The 23,224-nt window shown below is 33.1% G+C and overlaps 1 protein-coding gene and 1 non-coding gene across 2 annotated transcripts in view; both read left to right on the top strand.

Moving 5' to 3' along the window:
- Kiaa0586 (KIAA0586 ortholog) overlaps positions 1 to 23,224 on the top strand; it is a 130,149-nt gene that overhangs the window by 69,350 nt on the left and 37,575 nt on the right. Inside the window, exons 23-29 of the mRNA XM_077800343.1 lie at positions 4,854 to 5,013; positions 6,358 to 6,586; positions 7,410 to 7,663; positions 8,591 to 8,667; positions 12,022 to 12,156; positions 14,292 to 14,469; positions 21,866 to 22,020. Of these exons, the coding sequence (XP_077656469.1) occupies positions 4,854 to 5,013; positions 6,358 to 6,586; positions 7,410 to 7,663; positions 8,591 to 8,667; positions 12,022 to 12,156; positions 14,292 to 14,469; positions 21,866 to 22,020 (1,188 nt within the window). The remainder of the gene's footprint in view (positions 1 to 4,853; positions 5,014 to 6,357; positions 6,587 to 7,409; positions 7,664 to 8,590; positions 8,668 to 12,021; positions 12,157 to 14,291; positions 14,470 to 21,865; positions 22,021 to 23,224) is intronic.
- On the top strand, positions 4,089 to 4,225 carry LOC113197635 (U4 spliceosomal RNA). Its single transcript, XR_013343865.1, has one exon. It is a non-coding gene; the product is annotated as a U4 spliceosomal RNA (small nuclear RNA).

Genomic DNA, 23,224 nt, shown 5'->3' with positions numbered 1-23,224 from the left:
CCATTTGACCCAGCTATTCCCCTTCTTAAAAAAAGAGCATACTACAGGGACACTGCTACATCGATGTTCATAGCAGCACAATTCACGATAGCAAGACTGTGGAACCAACCTAGATGCCCTTCAATAGACGAATGGATAAAAAAAAAATGTGGCATTTATACACAATGGAGTATTACTCTGCATTAAAAAATGACAAAATCATAGAATTTGCAGGGAAATGGATGGCATTAGAGCAGATTATGCTAAGTGAAGCTAGCCAATCCCTAAAAAACAAATGCCAAATGTCTTCTTTGATATTAGGAGAGTAACTAGGAACAGAGTAGGGACGAAGAGCATGAGAAGAAGATTAACATTAAACAGGGATGAGAGGTGGGAGGGAAAGGAGAGAGAAGGGAAATTGCATGGAAATGGAAGGCGACCCTCAGGGGTATACAAAATTACATACAAGAGGAAGTGAGGGGAAAGGGAAAAATAATACAAGGGGGAGAAATGAATTACAGTAGAGGGGGTAGAGAGAGAAGAGGGGAGGGGAGGGGAAGGGGGATAGTAGAGATAGGAAAGGCAGCAGAATACAACAGACACTAGTATGGAAATATGTAAATCAATGGATGTGTAACCGATGTGATGCTGCAATCTATATACGGGGTAAAAATGGGAGTTCATAACCCACTTGTCAAAGTGTGAAATATGATATATCAAGAACTATGTAATGTTTTGAACAACCAACAATAAAAATTAAAAAAAAACTCTACATAATTATATCCTTTAAAAAAACATTTGAAAGTTTTAGACTTCATGATACTTCACCTCAAATGCATCAGCAGTATCACCTAAGAATAAGATACTTTATTACAAATGGGCAAAGAAACTAAACAGACGCTTCTCAAAAGAAGAAATATGAATGGTCAACAAATATATGAAAAAATGCCCAACATCTCCAGCAATTAGAGAAATGCACATTAAAACTACACTGAGATTTCATTTCACTCCAGTCAGAATGGCAGTTATCAAGAGTACAAGTAACAATAAATATCATCGAGTATGGGGGGAAATGGTACATTCATACATTATTGGTGGCACTGCAGATTGGTGCAACCACTCTGGAGAACAGTATGGAGATTCCTCAAAAAACTAGGAATGGAATCACCATTTGAACCTGTTATCCCACTCCTTGGTATATATCCAAAGGATTTAAAATCACCATACTACAGTGACGCTGGCACATCAATGTTTATGACAGCACAATTCCCAATAGCTAAGCTATGGAGCCAACCTAGGTGCCCTTCAACAAATGGATAAAGAAAATGTGATGTGTATATACAATGGAGTATTACTCAGCAATAAAGAAGAATGACTTCATGACATTTGCCAGTAAATGGATGGATCTGGAAACTATCATGCTAAGTGAAATAAGCCAGTCTCCCTAAACCAAAGGTTGATTGTTTTCTCTGATATGTGGATGCTAACCCACAATAAGGGGGGGAGGGGAAGAATAGAATTTCAGTGAATTAGACAAGGGGAATGAAGGGAAGGGAGGAGGGATAGGAAAAGGAAAGACAATGGAATGAATCTGACATAACTTACATATGTTTATGTATGAATACACCACAGTGAATCTCACCATTATGTACATCCACAAGACTGGAGTCCTAATTATTAGAATAAGATATATTCCATGCTTACATAATTATATCAAATGGATTCTACTGTCATATGTAATTAAAAAGAACCAGTAAAATAAATATTACATAAATAACATATATTACATAAATAAAATACCATTCTTATAACTCCCAACTTTAGCATTGCTAATTACATAGAATATGGAGACTGTATTCAGATTTCTCCAGTTGTTCCAGAAATGTCTGTTCTTAAAAAAATTCAAGATATAGCCAAGGAAGGCCATTTTGCTTTAGGTTATTATGTGAAGTGATGTTTTTATCTTTAAAAGAAAGTATATTTGCCTTATTATGTTAGTTGGAATTTTTAAGCTTTTATAGCATTATAAAATTATATCCAAAATTTACTTGACATTACCAGCTGCTTAAAATTCTTAGTCACTTCTGAGCCTTTTGATTACAAAGATATATAGGTGCAACATCGATTTGGTACATAAACATAAAGTTATAATTTGATGTTTTTAGGGATTGGTGTGGTATAAATTTGTCCAAATCTGTGCTTTATTAACTCCTTGGTAGTGAACACAGTGTTGAAGTGGTCAGGGTTGTAGTTTTCTCTATGGCAATTACTTTGGTTTGTTTTTAGTCTATATGCTTTCATGAGGGTGATTCTATGAAAAAAAATTAGAAAAAATCCCCCAGTGTGTAAATAGGCACGTTACAAAATTTAAAAGCATTGACTTTGGAGTTCATAACACCTGATTTTACCCCTCAGCTCTATTATAGTAGAGATAGAATAGAGTTTAAATGACTGTGACTTTACCAAAATCTGCTTACTGAATATCTAGTAAGGCAAGCCCTCCCACATGATTTATTCTTTATCTTCACAATTGCCATGTCTTTTTTTTTTTTTTTTTTTTTTTTACCCTTGGGCCCATTTAATATGTTTGTCCAAATATATGTTAAAAAGAGTTTTTTGGCGTTTTTTTTTTTCTTTTGAAATGGGGTTCTACTATATTGCCTAGGCTGTCCTCAAACTCTCAAACACCTGCCATCTTCTTGCCTCAGCCTGGTGACTACAGGTGCATACCACCACACCTGACTTTGTGTATGGTGCTGGGGATTGAACCCGTGGCCTTATGCATTTGAGGCAAGCATTCTACCAACTGGGCTTAATCCCCAGCCCCACACTTAATCTAAGTGCCGTAACAAATCAATCAATCAATCTCTCTCTCTCTCTCTCTCTCTCTCTCTCTCTCTCTCTCTCTCTCTCTCTCTCCCACAGGGGGGAGCTTGCAGTGCTAGGTATTGAACCCAGAGCCTCATGCATGCTAGGCAAGTGCTGTACCATTGGGCTTCACCCCCATTCTTTCATCATTAAAAAATCCCATTGAGATTTTTATGAAAATTAATCTAATTTTGATTTAATTTGCAAGCGATTGATGCCTTTATCATACTGTGAGTTCTTAGTCCTCATATAAAGTTTTGTGGCAGATTAAATGAGATGATATATGCAAAGAGCTTAATCTAGTATATGGAACTTAGAATAGTCAAAAATAGTTTATCATCATCATTATCCATTATTATGTCACTAGAATACCTTTAGATCTTGTCATTATGATAAAGTAGCCAATGACATCATATTTGAAAGCAGTATTTTTATGCTATATGTTTATGTAGTCAAGACGGGGAAAGGCATAATATATTTCATTCATTCTAAAATGAAAGTTAAGAATATGCCAATTATGGCCAGGAGTAATTGTGCACGCCTGTAATCCAAGCAAGTTGGAAGGCTGAGGCAAGAGGATAGAGAGTTCAAAGCCAGCCTCAACAACTTAGTGAGGCCCTAACCTACTCAGCAAGATCCTGTCTCAAAATAAAGTATAAAAAAGGTGCTGGAGATGTGACTTAGTGGTTAAGTGCCCCTGAGTTCAATCCCTGGTACCAAAAAAAAAAAAAAATAGTAAGAATAAGAATAAGAATATGCCTATTATGATGCAATATTATAGAATTTCTCATATGCTTCATTTTTAAATTGTATATTAATTTGCAACTCATAGAATAGAGGCTAATCCTAATTTATAAAGATTTTTCAGAATGAAGAGACAAATAATCTATTTTAAGAATGGGTAAAGAATATGACCAAAGAGTCCACAAATACTGAAGAAATATAAATCATGCATATTCATGTAAAAAGACTGTCAGCCTCACTGATAATAAGGAAAAAAATCACTGAAGTTCCATTTTACTTATCAGATTGGCAAAAATCTAAAAGTCTGATAAAGCTATTGTTTGGCAAACCTTGGGGAAATAGACATTCTCATACCTTCTGGTGGTAGTATGAAATGTACAGTTCTGTAGAGGGAAATTTAGTGAAATAACTATTCAAATAAAAAACACAGCTCTTTAATCAAGAACTCTACTTCTGGAGTTTTATTCCATAAATAAATTTATATGACTATGTAATGAAGCTTTGCAAAACAGTAGTATCATAGCCAATGAGATTTATCCAAGGCATGATTATTGCTAATTGAAAACTTTTCCCAATAACCAGCTTTGACAACTTGGAATATACTTGGAATTGGCAATAAATAAATAAATAAATAAATATGAAATGACTTTTAAGTCTAGAGTATTTGATAACTCTGAGGAATAGAACTATGTAAAAAAGGACACAGGAAGGAGACTTAATTTTCACTGTCATTCTTTTTTACCTTAATTTTGAGCCATTTGATTATGTATTCAACAAATTAGTATGAAAATGTTCTCTTTTTATTCCCCTAGTAATTTCTATCTCCCTATTATTATTTCTCCCCACCCACTTTTAAAAATCCTTCTGTTCCTTTTTATATACTGTTTCTTTGTGCAAAAGGGCTTAGTTTTTTTTTTTAATATCTTGACAGTTAAAATGCTTCCTTTTTGTTGCGTGGCCTACTCATCAAATTTATAGTTGGTTTTGATCTTCAACTGTATGGATAGTCTTCATCTCTACATTAAAATAGGGTGCCTTAGTTTTCTTGGAGGCCTGTTTCAGAGGCAGGGTTTTTCAATTGTAGAGGCTTTCTGTAGACCAGCCTTATACTGGTATTTAAGTCTCCTTTTTTTTTTTTTTGCTGTTATTTTGCGCCCCCTTCCCCCCCCCCCCCACCATTTAAATTCGATATAGTCTATGAACGAGCTTGCAGTACTTGGGTGATTATAAACCATTTGTCTTGTTGTACTACTTTATTTTAGGCAAGAGTGTGTACCCCTGTGGCTACTCCACAGCCTACACCTCCTCGATCACCTTCATCACCTCCTAAGGACCGGGTGTTAGTGAAAACTCCAGATTCTTCTCCATGTGATTCAGATCATGATGGGGCTTTTTCTGTAAAAGATGTATTTCCTGAAAAAGGTAGAAACCTTATTTCTATAATTCAGTTTTAATTTTAGCAAGTAGTAATTAAAATTTTATGATGTTTTATTAGATGCTTTATACATACTTGTTGCTTACCAGGTTTTAGTAAATCATTATCATATGAGAAAAATTAAGGAATTGGTGGCCACTTGTCTGTTTTATATTACTATATTAAATTACTACAGAGTAGATAATTTATTCAAAAAAGAATTTTATTTTTTTAAAATTTAAATTTTGGGAAGTCCAAAATTGAGATGCTGCATTTGGTGAGGGTTGCTCTTTTTTTTGTCTGTGTGTATCTGGGATTGAACCAAGGGACGCTTAACCACATCCCTAGCCCTTTTTTTCTTTAATTTTTATTTTGTTACAGGGTCTTTCTAAGTTGCTTAGGGTCTTGCTAAATTGCTGAGGCTGGTTTTGAATTTGCAATCCTCCTGCCTCAGCCTCCCAAACTGCTGTGATTATAGGCATATGACAATGCACCTGGCTGGTAAGGTCTTCTTGCTGTATCATACTGACAGAAGGCATTACACAATGGCAAAAGCAGGAGCCTGAGAGCCTTGGTCTCTCTTATTATAAAGCCACTAATTACATCATATGTCTCCCCCTTCATATCTTCATCTAACCCTAATTAGCCTACTCCAAAATATCCACATCAATTTGTGGATTAAGTTTCTAACACATGAACAAAAATTCAAACCAAAGTACCACCTCTTTTAAAAAAAACTATATATATATATATATATATATATATATATATACACACACACACATACATATATCAACAACTAAAAATATATATATATATATATATTTTAGTTGTTGATGGATCTTTGTTTTACTCATTTATATGCAGTGCTGAGAATCGAACCCAGGGCCTCACACATGCTAGGCAAGTGCTCTACCACTAAACTTTAGTCCCAGCCCCAAAATACCACTTTTTTTTTTTTTTTAAGGTGTAGATGGACACAACACAATGCCTTTATTTTTATGTGGTGCTGAGGATCGAACCCGGGTCCCTCCCGTGCTAGGCGAGCGTTCTACCTCTGAGCCACAATCCTAGCCCAAATTACCACTTCTTAAAGTATATAAAGAAATAGACTATTTTAAGTATATGGTAGTGTTAAAAGTGCCATTTTTTTTCTAGTTTTTTTATACTTTATTAAATTAATTTAGGAATTCTTTTGCTAATGGTCACCACCATCGTCATTGTTATTACTATTGCCACTATTTGTATCCCAAAATGTTAAGGTATTTGAAGCAACGTATTGTCTTATGGGAGTTGTTGACTGACTTTTAACATTTTCTTTCTTTTTTAAAAAAAAAAAAAAAACTCTTTAGGACATGATATGCCTGCCATTACACTTGTGAATACTCCAGCAATTACCCCTACTCCTTCGCCTCCTCCAGCAGCTGCAGCTGCTCTTACCCCAACTTTGTCAGAGATTTCCATTGATAAATTGAAGATATCAAGCCCAGAGCTTCCCAAGCCATGGGGGGATGGAGACCTGCCACTGGATGAGGAGAATCCTAACTCTCTATTAGAAGGATTTGTTCAGCCAAGTGCTATGTAAGTAAGAATTTATAGTCATCCCTCTGTATTGGAGGGGGACTATTTCTAGGATCCCATCTCCTCATGCCAAAATTCACACATATTCAAGTCCCTTATATGAAATAGCAAGGTATTTACATATAATCTACATACATTTTACATCATCTCTAGATTATTACCTAATTCATTGAAAATGCTTGTACCATGTTGTTATAATGTATTGTTTAGGGAATAATGACACACACACAAAAAGTACAGACGCAAATATTTTGAAAAAATATTTTCAGTCTGTGGTTGGGTGACTCCTGGACATGGAACCTGTGGATATGGAGGGCTGACTGGATTAATTCTTAGTAACTGTATACTCCCACTTATGTTTCACTTGTATGACCTAGTGAAACATAGAGGTAATGAAGAGCTTTATAAACCACACTATACTTGGAAGATGTTTTATAAGTTTTAAGTTTTTAAAATTATCAATTTACTTATATCTTCACCTCTTTTTTAAAATGTTGGAAACAGACTTAATAAAGGTATCTGTCTGATAATAAAATAGAAAATGATTTCTCTTTAGTATGGATCATCATTTACTATGATCACTTAACTTATGTTGTTGTTTATCCCATGTAGATTTGTTTTTTGACTAGAAGAGGTTTCAAGATGGCCAATGACTAAAGCATAAAAACAATTTTAGAAGAATGAATCTTATTAATTATAAAAATATAGTTCTAGAAATACTATGCTAAAGGAGACACAGCACCTTTGAATCTGTTTTTTATATAAAAATGAATATAGGCCTTTAGTGACCTAATAAATTCAAAATATGTCCTTATCTTCTTAGTGTAATGTCTGTAGCTAAAGATGAAGAACCTGAGAGTGTGGATTTTCCTGCTCAGCCTGCACCTCCAGAGCCAGTTCCCCTTACACCATTTCCTGCAGCCACCAAGGCTCCTTCTCCCTTACAGATGCCAAGTTCTGGTTCCTCTACAATGGAGAGCACTTTGAGCATTACTGTCACTGAAACAGAAACTTTAGATAGACCCATCTCTGAAGGAGAGGTTTTATTTAGCTGTGGTCAAAAATTGGCTCCCAAGAGTAAGTTCCTGTATTAATTGATTTCATTGGTAGATTGTGATAAGTCCCTTAGTAAGACTTTTCTTTTTAAAGTGTTTTTACCTAATTTTCAATATTTATCATAGTATACTAGAAAGAATAGGTTCTCTATATAAGTAACTTCTGGATTTTAATTTTAGAAAATGAAACTTCCTTATAATCTTACTCTCTAGAACTAATATCCTTCCAGTATACTTTTGTCTGTGCATATATAGACACCTAAATACATACATGTGTATGTGCATTTACCTTTAAAATGGGATGAAACTATGCATATTATTCTGAAACCTGAATTTTTAACTTAATAATGATACACTGTAGGCATCTTACAGTATCAACACATATAGGTCTCTGTCAGTTTTTTAAGTAGTTGTTCAGTCTATTTAAATTGTGTCTTAGTGGAGTGCATTTAAATTGTTTTCAATGTTTCTAGACTATGCACAACTCTTTAATGACCATCCTTAATGTGTGTGTTTGTGTTTCTTTGTGTACTAATGTAATAATTTCCATAGATTACATGACTAGAAATGGAATTGCTGAGTCAGGGTAGTTACCTTTAAAATAGGCATCTATTAAAATAGTAATACATCTTTAAAATAGTAATACATCAACAACACAAAAAGATTCATCTCTGGAAAAATTAATCTACTTTAATTTAATAATTTAAAAATTATTAAATTAAAGTAGATTAATTTAATTTAATTTAAAAATTTTATAATTTTTAATTATACTAATATATAGGAGAGTCTATTTCTCAATTTCATATCTGTAGTGCTACTTAACAGTTCTGTTAAATTTCTGACAAACTTGCAGGTGAAACAGCAATCTTATCTTTGTTTTAAATTGCATTGTTTAAAAAACTGATGTTCATGTCTTCTTTTTTCTAACCTGTTACATCTTAATTTCTAGTTTTAGGAGCTGGAGAAATATATCTGACACACCTAAATGATAGCTTATCTAGCACTTTGCAAGATGCTCTTGAAATGGTAAGGAATGTTTCTAACATTGAATTCTGACAGGAAGAATATCTTGATGAACTTGTTGCAACTGATTAGATTTTTTCTCAATTATTTGAGTTATAGGCACACAATTTAGTAAAATCTTATCCATGAAGGAATGTAGGGTTTTTGTACATTTTATTATGTAATATTATCATAATTGTGAGAATGAAAAGTTGTTTTTAACCTCTGTGGCCCCAGTAGTTAAAAAATATACAGTTAATATAATTAGGTAATAAAATCTATCTCAATGCAAAGTGTCACCTAGCTGTGTTGTCTTTACAATATTTATAATATTTTCTGAAAAATCTTACCTATTTTAATCAAATCTCATTTAATACATTTGTTTTTTTTCCTTAATCGTGATTATAATTGTTTGTGTTGATAAATATATAAATTTAATGACCCAAAAAGAAAAACTAAAATAGGATCCAGGGATACTAATTCTTCCTAGTTATTATCTAGCTCTAAAAAAGGAAAAATTAACATTTTAAAATGTCATAATACGTGCCAGGCATGGTGGTGCACGCCTGTAATCCCAGTGGCTTGAGAGGCTGAGACAGAATTGCAAGCTCAAAGCCAGCCTCAGCAACTGTGAGGCACTAAGCAACTCAGTGAGACCCTGTCTCTAAACTAAAAAAATAGGGCTGGGATGTGGCTCTGTGGTCAAGGGCCCCTGAGTTCAGTCCCTGGTACCAAAAAAACCCCCCAAACAACAACAGAAAACAGTCATAGCATACACACACACACACACACACACACACACATAGACACACAGGTCTATGTCTTTTTTGGGGGGAAGGGGCACTGGGGATAGAACTTAGGGGCATTTGATCACTGAGCCACATCCCCAGCCCTATTTTGTATTTTATTTAGAGACAGAGTCTCACTGAGTTGCTAAGTCGATTTTGCTGAGGCTGACTTTGAACCCCAAATCCTCCTGCCTTAGCCTCCCAAGCCACTGGGATTACAGGCATGCACCACCATGCCCAGTCCCTATGTCATTTTTTAAAAGTGTTGTAGTCTGTTTAAACAATGCCTTGGTAAAGGGATTATTTATATATTTTTTACATAAATAAAATATATAAAATCGGAATAATATTGGAAATTTTCTTTTGAAGAAAGTGTTAAAAAATGGAAATAATTACTTTTTATGTATTTTCAAATCACGTAAGCAAAGAAAGGTAATTATATTTACCATATTTTTTGCTAAGCATTGTTATTATTACTGATGTGTTTACAAGATAAAATTTCACAAAGGAGTAAGGAAATAATTAAGAAAATTTTTGATAAGATTTTATTTGAGGTCTGGGGGTATATCTTAGTTGGTAGACTGCTTGCCTTGCAAACACAAGGCCCTGTGTTCAATCCCCAGCATCACACACAAAAAAAGGATTTTATTTGAAAATTATTTTTTTAGGAATGATTGGGGGTGGGCAGTTCTGGAGATTGAACCCATGGGTGCTCTACGCACTGAGCAACCTACCCAGTCTTTTTTTTAATTTTTTTTATGTTTATTTTTTAGTTTTAGGTGGATACAATATCTTTATTTTATTTTTATATGGTGCTGAGGATTGAACCCAGTGCCCCACGCATGCCAGGCGAGCGCACCACCACTTGAGCCACAAACCCAGCCCCTTTCTTTAAAATTTTTGATTTTGAGAAATGATCTCACTATGTTTCTGAGTCTGACCTTAAACTTTTTTTTTAAATTTTTTTTTAGTTGTAGGTAGACACAATATCTTTATTTTATTTATTTATTTTTATGTGGTGCTGAGAATAGAACCCTGTGCCTCACATGTGTGAGGCAGGCACTCTACCACTGAGCTACAACCCTAGTCCCTGGCCTCAAACTTTTGAGTCCTCCTTTCTCAGCTTCTTGAGTTGCTGAGATTACAGGTGTGTGCCACTGCACCCAGCTAGGAGTGACTATTTAATACAAGTAATTGAGTCCATTGTAGAGACGGTATAATCACTTTTATAAAACAATACAGGAAGAAGGCATAAATGAGATATCTTTATTTTCTGAGGAGCTTTATCTGGCCTACTAATATGCCATTATAGCATTTTTATCCATTCTTAGCCAAAGTATATTTAAAGTTCTATAAAGTAAATAGTTAACTGAACCAGGACTAAATTGTAACTTCTTTCTTCTTCTACATTTGAAACTGATTTCTAATTTTGATATTTTTACTATACCGAAATGATATGCTACAAATTCATAATAAAATCAAATGCAAAGGAATAATCTGGAAAAACCCAGAATAATTTGAAGTCATGTACCAAAAAAAAGTCATTAGACATTTATCCATATAAAACTGGAAGATATGCATTTATAGTCCAGAATTAACTTCATTTCACTAAAAGGAACTAATTAAAATGACTTTTAATGAATGTACAATCAGATTCATACCTGTCTTTATGAGGGAATCCAGTTTGTCTGACTCTGACGCCCACCTGTCCCTCATTTGGGAATAGGTCTGCTTTGAAGTACAGTGAAGTATCAAAGGCAGGATGTCTTAGTGCGTGTTTCAATACCTGCTCTCTAGCTGAGGCAGATGTCAGCACAAAGGCAAAAGGACATTGAAGGTCTCTGAGTTCTGTTGCATATTCTGCAGTTTTCCATTTTTGCCTTAGATCTAAGGTTCCATTTTTGCCTTAGATCCATTCATTACTCCAGTGCTTTGTCCTCATTGCCTCAGTGTGGCATTGCTTTGTGCACTGAATAAAGGTGAAGCAGGAAACCACGTAAGCCCAAACCCTGATGACATATATAAGACACTTGTGAATCCTTGTGGTTTTGACACAGAGGTCCAATTTTCATGTTTTTACAAGAAGTCTCCAGTTTGTTACCAAATTATAGTGTTGTTTGTTTGAAGCAAACGTGTTTTATTGTAGTCAGATGGAAATAAGAATTAAATGAGGGGCTGGGGGTGTGGTTCAATGGTAGAGTGCTTGCCTAGCACTGTGAGGCATTGGGTTCAAATCTCAGTACCACATAAAAATAAATTAATAAAATAAGGGTATCGTTTCCATCTACAACTAAAAAATATTTTAAAAAATATTTTTATTAGTTATTGATGGACCTTTATTTGTTTATATGTGGTGCTGAGAATCGAACCCAGTGCCTTTACACATACTAGGCAGTGCTGTACCACAGAGCCACAAACTTGGCCCCAAAAAATATTTTTTAAAAAAGAATTAAATGAAAATGAAGAGTTTATCTTTTTTTCCAAAAAGGATTGATGTAATTTGATGGCTAAGTTTTTGTTATTCATAATTGAGAAAAATGCAGATTGATAAAGTTTTTTGATGTGTTAATTGTGTTTATGTTTCTTTCAGGAAGACGATCCTCCCAGTGAAGGACAGGTGATTAGGATGCCCCATAAAAAGCTTCATGCAGATGCAATTCTTTCTCTCCTTACTAAACAAAATCAAGAATTATTAGTTTCACAGCAATCAGTCTATCACTCAGAGGTATTATCTAATCTTAATTATTTCTTGGTTAGATACAAATCAGGAAAAAATAAAAATATTCCCACTTTTAATTAAGGCATGTTAATATTTCAGTTATTCAAAAGGAACTTTAACCTAAAGTCATAGAACGTAGGATTTTATAACTGGAGAGAATTTAGAACATCTTTTCTACTCCTTTTGTTCTATAGTTGAAAAAACTGAAGCTCTTTAAAATGATTTATGTATCACTCATTCATTCTGTGACCTTTTACTGAGCATCTACTATATGCTACACACGGCCTTGAAAAAGATAAAGATGAATGGGACATAACCTTTACCTTTAAGCAGTAACATAGCTACTGTGAAATATTTCAAATTAGTTTCTGAAGAAAATGTCTGCCATTATTCCAAATATTGCCCAAGAGTCTCCAAGGGATAATATATTCCTCACAAATTAATATTTTTCAACTTAAAGGATGTGAGACACTTAGTATTCCTAAAGAGGAGTCAGGTTAAAGGAATGGGGGATATACAGATGTTTTAAATAAAATTTTGGAAAATTGTAGAGAATCTGAATGTTAAATTTATAGGTTTAGATTTTATTTCATAGTCAATAGAATCATCAAAGATGTTGGTTGAAATTAAGCCCCTTTAAAATAAGAAACAAGCATTTGGGGATATAGTTCAGTAGTAGCCATTTGCCTAGCTTGGGTGAGACCCTGGGTTTCATTCTTAGCACCACACACACACACATACACATACACACAACAACAACAACAAAAAAAGCAAGAAAGAGAATCCTGGGAGCATTTTGATGTTGGAATTCCTATTCTATTCTTGATTATTAAAATTCATTAGATCATCTGTAAGTTACAAAATGTACTAGTGTATTAATTTTTAATGCAGAATATGATTTATAACTTTTAATACAGAAAAAATACATCAATGTTTTTTAGCTTTCTATTTACTTCATATATATGACAAATGTGTCATATATATGAAGTAAATATATATGTCATATATATGAAGTAAACTTTTTTTATTTGTTTGTTTTTGTGTACCAGGGATTGAACTCGCTTAACCACCAAGCCACGTCCCCAGCCCTTCCTTTTTTATATTTTATTAGTGACAGGGTCTCGCTAAGTTGCTTAGGGCTTCACTAAGTGGCTGAGACTGGGTTTGAACTTGCAATCTTCTTGCCTCAGCCTCCTTAGTTGCTAGGATTACAGGTGTGTGCCACCACAACCGGCTTCACATTTGTACTTTTTTTATTTTCGTACTTTCATGGGGAAAAGAACTTTATTAAATATGGTTTAAATAGTCTTAAATCTGCGTACTTACAAAAACCATAATTATTTATATATAGATAATCTATATACTACTTAAAAGATATTGTTTTCCTCATTAGTTGTTTAATTATAAAGTTCACACTAACAGCTTTAGAGAATTCTGTTTCATGAAAAATGAGAGATATATTTTCTATGGTTCAAATGTTAAGTTGTATGAACAATGTACAATGTGTGGCAGTATTTATTGTTTTAAATTATTATAGAATTTTTCTTATATTTTATTGATATTTAATTATAAGTTGAAAAACATAATGATTAACCTTATAAAACATATTCAGGGCTGGGGTTGTGGCTGAGCTGTAGAGCACTTGCCTAGCATGTGTGAGGCGCTGGGTTCGGTTCTCAGAACCACATAAAAATAAATAAATAAAATAAAGATATTATGTCCAACTACAAATATATATATATATATATTTAGAAAAAATAAGGTATTCAGGAGCTGGGGTTTTTGCCAGTGGTAGAATGCTTGCCTAGCATGCATGAGGCACTGGGTTTGATCCCCAGCACCACATAAAAATAAAACAAATAAAATAAAGGTATTGTGTCCATCTACAACTAATATATATGTGTGTGTGTGTGTGTGTGTGTATGTATATAAAATAAGGTATTCAAAACAAAGCCTACTACTGTATGTTTTACTAAAGTACCTTTTAAAATTTATTTTCCATGTAATGTATATGTGGCATAGGAATCATTTTATAATGTACCTTCCAAGCAAGTGAGTGGTATGGACCATGATATTTATCAAATATTTGCTGTTTTGGTTTGTTTTTAATATTATGGTTTTAACAGTTGTTTCTTTTGAAGGACTTGGAACACAGTGTCGGTGAACTCAGTGAAGGACAAAGGCCCAAGCTGACAGCAGCAGCAGAAAAGGTCCTGAAGGGACAGTCTCTGTTTATGCAACAGCCTGTTGCTAACGCAGAGTCTGTGGATCAACCATGTGATCCAAAGCCATTTTTTCAGCAGTTTGACACAGTTTCAGGTATATAGCAAAATGTTGTTTCTTGTTGGATCATCTAATAAAATATTCAGTTTCTATCCTATTCAGTTTTCTTTTAACTCTTTCCATGCTGAATGCTATATTCTGTTTTGTATTATAATCTATAGTACTGTTCCAAAAATCTGAATTGAGAAAAGTATAATTATTTTCAGATGAAGCCTTGAAAATTTTTTTTTTTGTTGTTGTTAAAGGTAATAACTTTTCTATGGGATATAGAGCAAGGTTTTCCCAAATGTGATTCATGTATCAGTGTTGGTACATGCACTGTTGGGTGGCACATGAGTTAATTTTGGTAATATATGTGCATTTAATTGATGCATTTATTTTAATATATACTAGAAAAATATAACTACCCCATCAAAACTGACATAATGATATCACTTAGGACAGGTTCAATTAGATAATACTGCAAAAATTAACTGATTTTCAGTTCAGGAGTCAGTGTACACAGGACTCTGCTTTAACACTTTCTGCTTTAACACTTTGGAAATAAGGATAAAATAGAATATTGATCACTAGCATAGTTAATTCTCGTTATCTGTGGTAGTTATATTCTATAGTAGCCACGAACATTACTAGCAGATAGTGAACCATTCTCCTAGGAGAAATTTAGGCTTAGATTCCTGTAAACTTCTCACAACATTGTCAGTTGATCAATATATAACCTGGTTTCTCTATGAAGCCATCTTATTTTGTGTGTGTGTGTGTGTGTGTATACATATGTATTAAATATATAGAGGGGTGTCTTTTTTTTTTTGGTAGTACTGGGTTCAATACCCAGTACTACAAAAAAATACTCCTGATACTAGGCAAGCACTTTACCACTGAATTATATTCCCAGTTCTAATATATATTGCTGACTGACTAATATCGAACTCACAACCAACAGCATTATAACTCATGCTCGAAGCATGCTTATCTAGCACATGTATTTTTTCCACAAGGCGGTTCAGAGCCTTTTTATGCTCTGGAACACTAGACAGTATTTTAGTATTTTTAAAATGGCCAGGCGACCATTTTAAGCAGCAAAATTGCGCGCACACACACACACACACACACACACACAAAGTCACTTGTTTATAGTATAAAAGATGAAATAAGAATGCAAAGTCTCTGTTCACTTTCATGTGGGTGAGTGTGTGCTGTGTGATTTTTCCTCCTGCACATGTCCATAAATGACCACCATAGGTACTATGAATATTAATCTTGGAGATACAAATAAATTTTAGTGAGTAAATTTGCAAATGAGGCTTGACTATATTCTTATTACTTGTTTTTCTATGCCTATTGCTGCATTCTCAAAGCAAAAAGAAATGTCTTTTGGTGTGCAGATTTTCCAGAAATCAGAAAAGGAAATGGCTGAGGTTATAAAAACACAGGTATAGAGAATTTATAGTGTTAGTTTTATATTGAGTGAACATCTTATATTAATTCAGTCGTTAAGACTGAATTTTCCATGGGAATAAATGTAAAGATTGGCATTAGTTCTCATTTTGTGCATATGCTTAGACTATAAGATGCTTTATATTCTTTCAAGTAAGTTTATTTCAAATAGCATAAAATGTGGCTTTATTTATATTGTAATTGTGCAGATTGCAATTAAACAGAATTGACACTAGATGGCTCTCGCAGATCAATTTAGAGCTGCTGAGTACTTGAGAAGAGCTAGGTTCCTGTTAAATTATTATAGAACAAAATCCATGACGATGTAGCTCATCTAGTCCTTTATATCTCTGGTAGCACTCGGAAGATTACCTATAGTACAGTTTATGTTTAATAGTAGATATATTTGTAATGTTTGTTTGATTTAATTGGAAAAATACTAGGTAATGTGGCATGATTGAGCATATACATATATATGCTTATACACACACATATATATGGCAGTGTAGCAAAGTAGCTTAGAGTTTGGCATTTTAGAATTTCATATGGACAGAATTATAAGTAAATGAATGACATAATTTTGTTATAGCCTTTTATTTAGCAAGATCATCAGAGGTGCAATGTGAAGGTTGGATTTGGAAGGGTTAAGACTGGAGACAAGGAGCCTGATTAAATGACTGTTAATGTAAGCCTGGGGAGACATTATTCAGCAGTGAGGATATATGAAAAGGGAGATTTGAGAGATAATTAAGGAGGATGGACAAAGCTTAATTTGAATTTGAGAGGTGCAAAAGATATGGAATGTTTAAGAAATACCCAAGTTTCAGACCAAAATGCTTGACTCGGTGGTCATCCCATTCATCTTAGGAGTGGAAACATGGAGGAGGGACAGACTCAGGGGGAAATAGGATGGTGGGGTTTTATACATGTTGGATTTGAAGTGCCTTCAGGTTTTATACTAGTGAAATAATCTATTGACAAACCAGGCAAAAAACTGTTGCGAGCACTGGTAATTTCAGGTGAACTTAGTTTTCTGAGTTTAGTGTTTTCTGAAAGTCTGTATTGGTTCCTTTCTCAGTATAATAAGGTCCTTAGGAAAGTGGGGATTTCAAATTATTGTACATTATGTTGACTTCAATGAAGTAATACTTTAAGTATCACTGTTACAAAGGTCTGACTTGCATCATATGAAAAGTCATCCACACTTTTTTTAAAATTTTTTTTATCAGTTGCTCAAAACATTACAAAGTCATCCACACTTAATGAGCATACTTTTTAGAAGTGACACAGCAAATTCAGCATTTTTATGCTGTCATGGAATTCTTTCCTGAACCCTTATTCCTGGTTTAGATACCTGTCATAGGTACTCTGAGTAATCCTCTAACGTTGGCTAGTGTCACTTTTATGCTGTTTGTAACCTCACATAAAGATAGTAACTATCTTGTTTACTGTTGTATCCCTGTCATCTAGCAAGGTACAGAGTACATGGTATATAGTAAATATCTGTTAATTGATAGGTGTTATATAATTTGAAAGGTATTACGTACTTTGGGGGCGCCCTCCATACCCTCTACCCCCAATTTTCTCAAACTTTCTCATGTTCTGCCTTATCCCAAGTGATCCATGTTAAGATTCTGGTATGTAACTTTGCTGGTTTTTTCCTTACACACATAATTATGTATGCACATACGTGCACATGCACCTACATACACATAAACAATACATATAGCCAGTATTTTTCACTTGCCTGCATTTTGTTTACCCCAGGAAACCCTATAGATTACTGCAGGTCAGTTGTTATAATTAAACTCGATGATTATATAAAAATTCCAGGGTGTAGATTTCAAGTAATTTATTTAGTATTTCTCTGTTGATTAATATTTACTTTATTACTATTTTCCTCTGCTATTAACAATTCTAGAATAAATGTCCACAAACACTTATCTAGTAAATTGTTGCATTTTATACTGATAGAATAGCTTCCAAAAGTAATTACTAGATCCAAGGGCAAATATAGTTTTAATTTAAAAATAGGGGCTAGGGTTGCAGCTCAGTGGTAGAGCACAAGAATTACGTGTATGGGGCACTGGGTTCAATCTTCAGCACCACATAAAAATAAATGAAGGTATTGTGTCTACCTAAAACTAAAGAAAAGTTTTTAAAAAGTTAAAAACAAATAGTGCCAAGTTGCTTTCTTAAAAGTTAAAACCAATTTACTTTTATAGGCAATTTATTAGAGCTTTTTCCCTGAATTCCCTCCTGAAATTGTGTTTGTAACTTGTCATTTGACAGATAAAAACATGTATCTGACTGCTAGCGAGTCATTTGTATTTACTCTTTTTTTTTTTAGAGAGAGAGAGAAAGAGAGTTTTTTTAGTTTTTGGTGGACACAACATCTTTATTTTATTTTTATGTGGTGCTGAGGATTGAATCCAGCACCCCACGCATGTCATGCGAGTGCACTACTGCTTGAGGCACATCCCCAGCCCATCTTTTTATTATTATTATTATTAAAGTATTTTTTAGTTGTAGATGGACACAATACCTTTATTTATTATTTTTTATGTGGTGCTGAGGATCTAACCTAGTGCCTCATACATGCTGGGCAAGTGATCTACCATAAGCCACAACCCCTGTATTTACTCTTATTAAGTTCTTTTCCCATTTGTTAAGTTCTAAATTTTCCTAGTAACTTTTAAATCTGTTTCTATTATCTGTATTACAGACATCTTTTTCCAGGTTTATATTTTGTTCATTGACATTGTTTATGATTTTTTTTGCCATATAATAAAATTTTTTATACAACTGATATGTCTATCTTTTATGCAGTTCAAATATCCCTTGCCTTAAATGCTTGAGATCAGAAGTGTTTTGGATTTCAGATTTTTTTCCAAATTTTAGAATACTTGCATTTATATAATGAGATATCTTGAGGATAGGACCCAGTCTAAATACATAATTTCTATTTCATACATACCTCATATACATAGCCTGAAGATAATTTTGTGCAATATTTTCAGTGCATTTTTTTTTCATTTCTTTTCCCCATGGTGTTAGGGATGGAACCCAGAGCTTCATGCATGCTAGCTTCACCCCTAGCCCTTTTCATTTTATTTTGAGACAGGATCTTGCTAAATTGTCTAGGATGGTCCTAAACTTGCAGTCCTCCTGCTCAGCCTCCTGACCTTGAATTTGTAATTCTCCTGGGCCTTGCCTGATCTTAGAAGCATTTTCATTTTGACTGAAACCTGTCACATGAGGTCAGGTGTAGAAATTCCATTTGTTGTGTCATGTTGGTACTTAAGAAGTATGAGATTTTGGAGCACTTTAGATTTCAGATATTCTGGATTAGGGATGCCAGCCTATACTTTGTTTTTATAGTTTAGTTAGGTTTCTGCTAACACAAGCTTATACCTGCAGTTTTTTAGGTTTTTGTATGTGCAGTATTTAATTATTAAGTATATATTTATGTTAAAGTTTATCTGGAATTTGTTTAGTAAATGTTATAAGATAAAAATCCAATTGGAGCTGGGCACAGTGGCACACACCTGTAATCTCAGAGGCTCAGGAGGCTGAGGCAGGAGGATCGTAAGTTCAGAGCCAGCCTTAGCAACTTAACAAGGGCCTAAGCAGCATAGTGAGACCTTGTCTGGGGATGTAGCTCAGTGATTAAGAGCCCCTGGGTTCAATTCCTGGTATTAAAAAAAGAAAGAAAGAAAGAAAGAGAGAGACAGAGAGAAAGAAAGAAAGAAAGAAATATCTAGTTTGATTTTTTTTTTCAGATAAATAGCCATTTGTATCAGCATCAATTATTTGAGCTATCTTTTTCTAACTGAATTGAAATATCAGTTTGCATATTAAATTCTCATAAATGTAAGGCTATTTTTCTGGATTATTCACTGTAAGAATTCAAGATTATTTATGATCTAAACCATTGATTAAACTCTTTTGACTTTATGGTATATTTTGTTATCCGATAAGGCAAGTCTTCCTTTTTTTTTTCATTTTCATACTTTTCTTGACAATTTCCAGATACTTATTTTTCCATGTAAATTCAAAAGGATTTTATCCAGCCAAAAATTACCCAAATTTGGAATTAAACTAACTTATGTTTTAGAAGTACTGACAATTTAGTATATCTTACTATTTGTTCAGATCTTATTCTAATTTTCTGAGATTTTATTTTAAATTTTTCAATAATGGATTTTGCCCTTTAATAAGATTTCATAAATTTTCCTCATATGGATTCTGTGCCTTTTAAAATTTTATCCTTTATTTTTTTATAATTTAAATATTTTGTAATTATATTTTATTCTTTGTTGTTTTATAATTTAATAATTATTTTATAGTTTTTGTTCTATAGTAAGTAATTTTTTTTTTCAATTTCTAAATACTTATCGGTATAATAAAAAGAAAAACTAATCATTTTTGGATGTTTATCTAGTACCAGTTATGTTACCAAGTTCTTTTATGAATTTTAATAGAGCTCTTTTTCCTCACTAGAGTTTCTAGGTATATGCCATATTGTCAGCAAATAAGTTTTTAATGTCTTCTCCTTCAACATTATATGTACTAATTCTTCTCAGTTTCTTTGACAATCATAGGAAAATGTTAGACAAGTGACATAGGAATAGAAAAAGATGTGTCAGAATGTAAAGCAAATATAAGGCCAGCAACATTGGTTATTCTAAGTTATGGTATTATTATCATTATTTAAATTAATCTTATACTAGAGAACAAAATGAGGTCATAGTTTTCATGAGTTGTTTTGTATGAATTGATACTATAAAACTCAACAGACACATTTTACATTTACTCAAATTCTCCTTTAAAATCTTGATTAACATAAAAGATCGGAGTATGATTATTTTCTGTACTTGGGAAATTGTCACTTGTGTAATTCCAATTTGTCTTTAAGTGGAAAATATTGTGTCTTTAATGTATTCTTTCATTTAAAACAATTTAGTTTATGTGTGACTTTTCAAGTCTATCTCTGTCAGTTAAAATGAGGTATATTAAACGTTGCAGTATTTAAAAGGTGGCTATTAATTAGAAAAAATGAAAATTTCTTAGAAATATTTTAGGAAGAACATGAAATAAAGAGCAGTGATTAGAAGTTGGAAGATGTTAGGTTTTAATTCCTCTGTGCCTCTTGCTAGCTTTCTGAGTTTTAGACTTCAATAAACTTTAGTTTTATCAGTGAAAGACAGTTTTATCAGTGAAAGACAGTCTCTGGCCTGCTTATCTTACAGAATGATTGTGAAGTTCAAATTAAATGAAATAATGTATATGAAAGTGCCTGTAGTATAAAGTGCAATACAAGTTTATAATGATATTATTATCAGACTCTGTTCTTTATTTTCTTCTTTTTATCATTTTGATTGAGATGCTATTTAGATGAGAAAAAGGAGCTTGATCATTTGTAGAAAAATATAAGCTTTTTCTAGACAAGAAATTGCCTTTTGTCTTTCAAGGACATGGAGAAAAATCACTTTCAGAATTTGAAAACAAAATTTCTATAAAATTTATTAAAATGGAGGAGAAGGAACATGTATCAAGCTGTAGGCAGATAGAAAAACTATTACTTTTGTGTCACTTTTGTATGTTAATAGATTAACTTTTATTGAAAAAAGGGGTATTGCCCTTTGCTTTAAGATTACATTTTAGATAGAAAATACTATATTAACTCTTAGTGATAGAAAGGTAAGAAGGAATATTAGAAGTTGGTGTGTGAGGAGAGGAGTAGGAGGAACTGCATGGGTGACTAATTAATTGGAACCTTACTTAGAATATTCCATGCACTTGTTTGAACATAGGTATTTTTTGCATTGTCTTTGAGTTTTGGTTTTACCCTTGATAACCAGGTGGTTTTGGTTGAAGTACACTGCTATTTCTAATTCAGTAGGTAAGAAATATTGGTAGTTTTAGTCAATCACTTGTTCTTTTTCTAAGATAAATTTGACTTTTAATTTTTGTTTTACATGTTTGGTAACAGGTGGTATTTATGAAGATTCATGTGCTAGTCATGGTCCAATGAGTTTGGGAGAGCTGGAGTTGCAGCCAAATACTAACCTCGTCCTTCCCACAACACTTTTGACAACACAAAAAAATGATGTTAATTTACAGGAGGCAGCCGAAGATTTTTCTCAGGTACCAAATTAAGAATATTTTTTTATTTAAAATGAGAATTGTGACAATATTATCTTTGCATGGTATACTGTCAAAAACAATCTCTGTAGTCAGTTGGGTTCAAATCATGCCTCTCTTATTTGCTAACTCAAGCCTGCATATAAATCTTAGCTCAGCCAAAATCTAGCTGTGCCCTTGAACACATTATTTAGCCTGTACTAAGTCTAAATTTTCTTATCTTTAAGTTAAAGATTAAAAATAATAGATATAGATATGTGACATCTAATTAGGTAGCTATTATCACTCACATTCCTGTATCTCCATACCTAGTTCAGTAATTTGTACATAGTGGGTACTCTATAGATGTTTATTTCATGAAAATTTGCAAAATATATTTCATGAAAAAAATATGAAATTTCATAATGATCGAAGCCAGTGTTCTTTGAAATTGTGTGTACTGAAAAAAAGGCTACCTTCTCTAAGACAGTAATCCATAAAAGCTCATGTTATTAAATACAGTTTTGAATTCATGTATTGGCAGTTTATTTCTTATTGTGGATTAATTTATATCAGCAAATATTCATTGCATGTTATTCGAGCAGTATTTTATTGTGTTGAGGAAGAAAATTTTAAAAATAAAGATTATTTATAGAACATACCATTATATAGGGTTTAGTATTGCTTACATGTGACCAAGCAAAGATCAGGAAAAACTTGTTAATTACGAATAAATGTCTGTTAATAACTTACGTATAAAGGAAAAATTTTGTGATCATTATTAAGGAAAAAATAGATATGTACCCAAAGCACTATCCATGAAAAAGCAAATTAAAAAATCGGTCTTATCAAAATTAAGAACCTTCTGCTCCTCAAAACACAGTATTAGAAGACTGAAAAGAAAGACCACAGAAGGAGAGGAAGTATGTGCAGAACATTTATCTTCTAAAAGATTTATATAAGAGTATATAAGAAACTCAATGTATAAGGAACTCACAGAACTGAATATTAAGAAAACAAACAATTCAACTAAAAAATAGACAATATTTGGACAGATACTTTATCTAAAGAAGATAGATAAATGGAAAATAAGCACATAAAAAGATTCTCAAACTGAGTGTGGTAATGTATGCCTGTAATCCCAGTGGCTTGGGCAGCTGAGACAGGAAGATTGCCAGTTCAAAGCCAGCCTCAGCAACTTAGCAAAGTCGTAAGCAACTCAGTGAAA

Source organism: Urocitellus parryii, chromosome 6, assembly GCF_045843805.1.
Source record: "Urocitellus parryii isolate mUroPar1 chromosome 6, mUroPar1.hap1, whole genome shotgun sequence".
Taxonomy (NCBI): Eukaryota; Metazoa; Chordata; class Mammalia; order Rodentia; family Sciuridae; genus Urocitellus; species Urocitellus parryii.
Note: the sequence above shows the minus strand (reverse complement) of the source record. Positions and strands in the feature narration are given on the sequence as shown.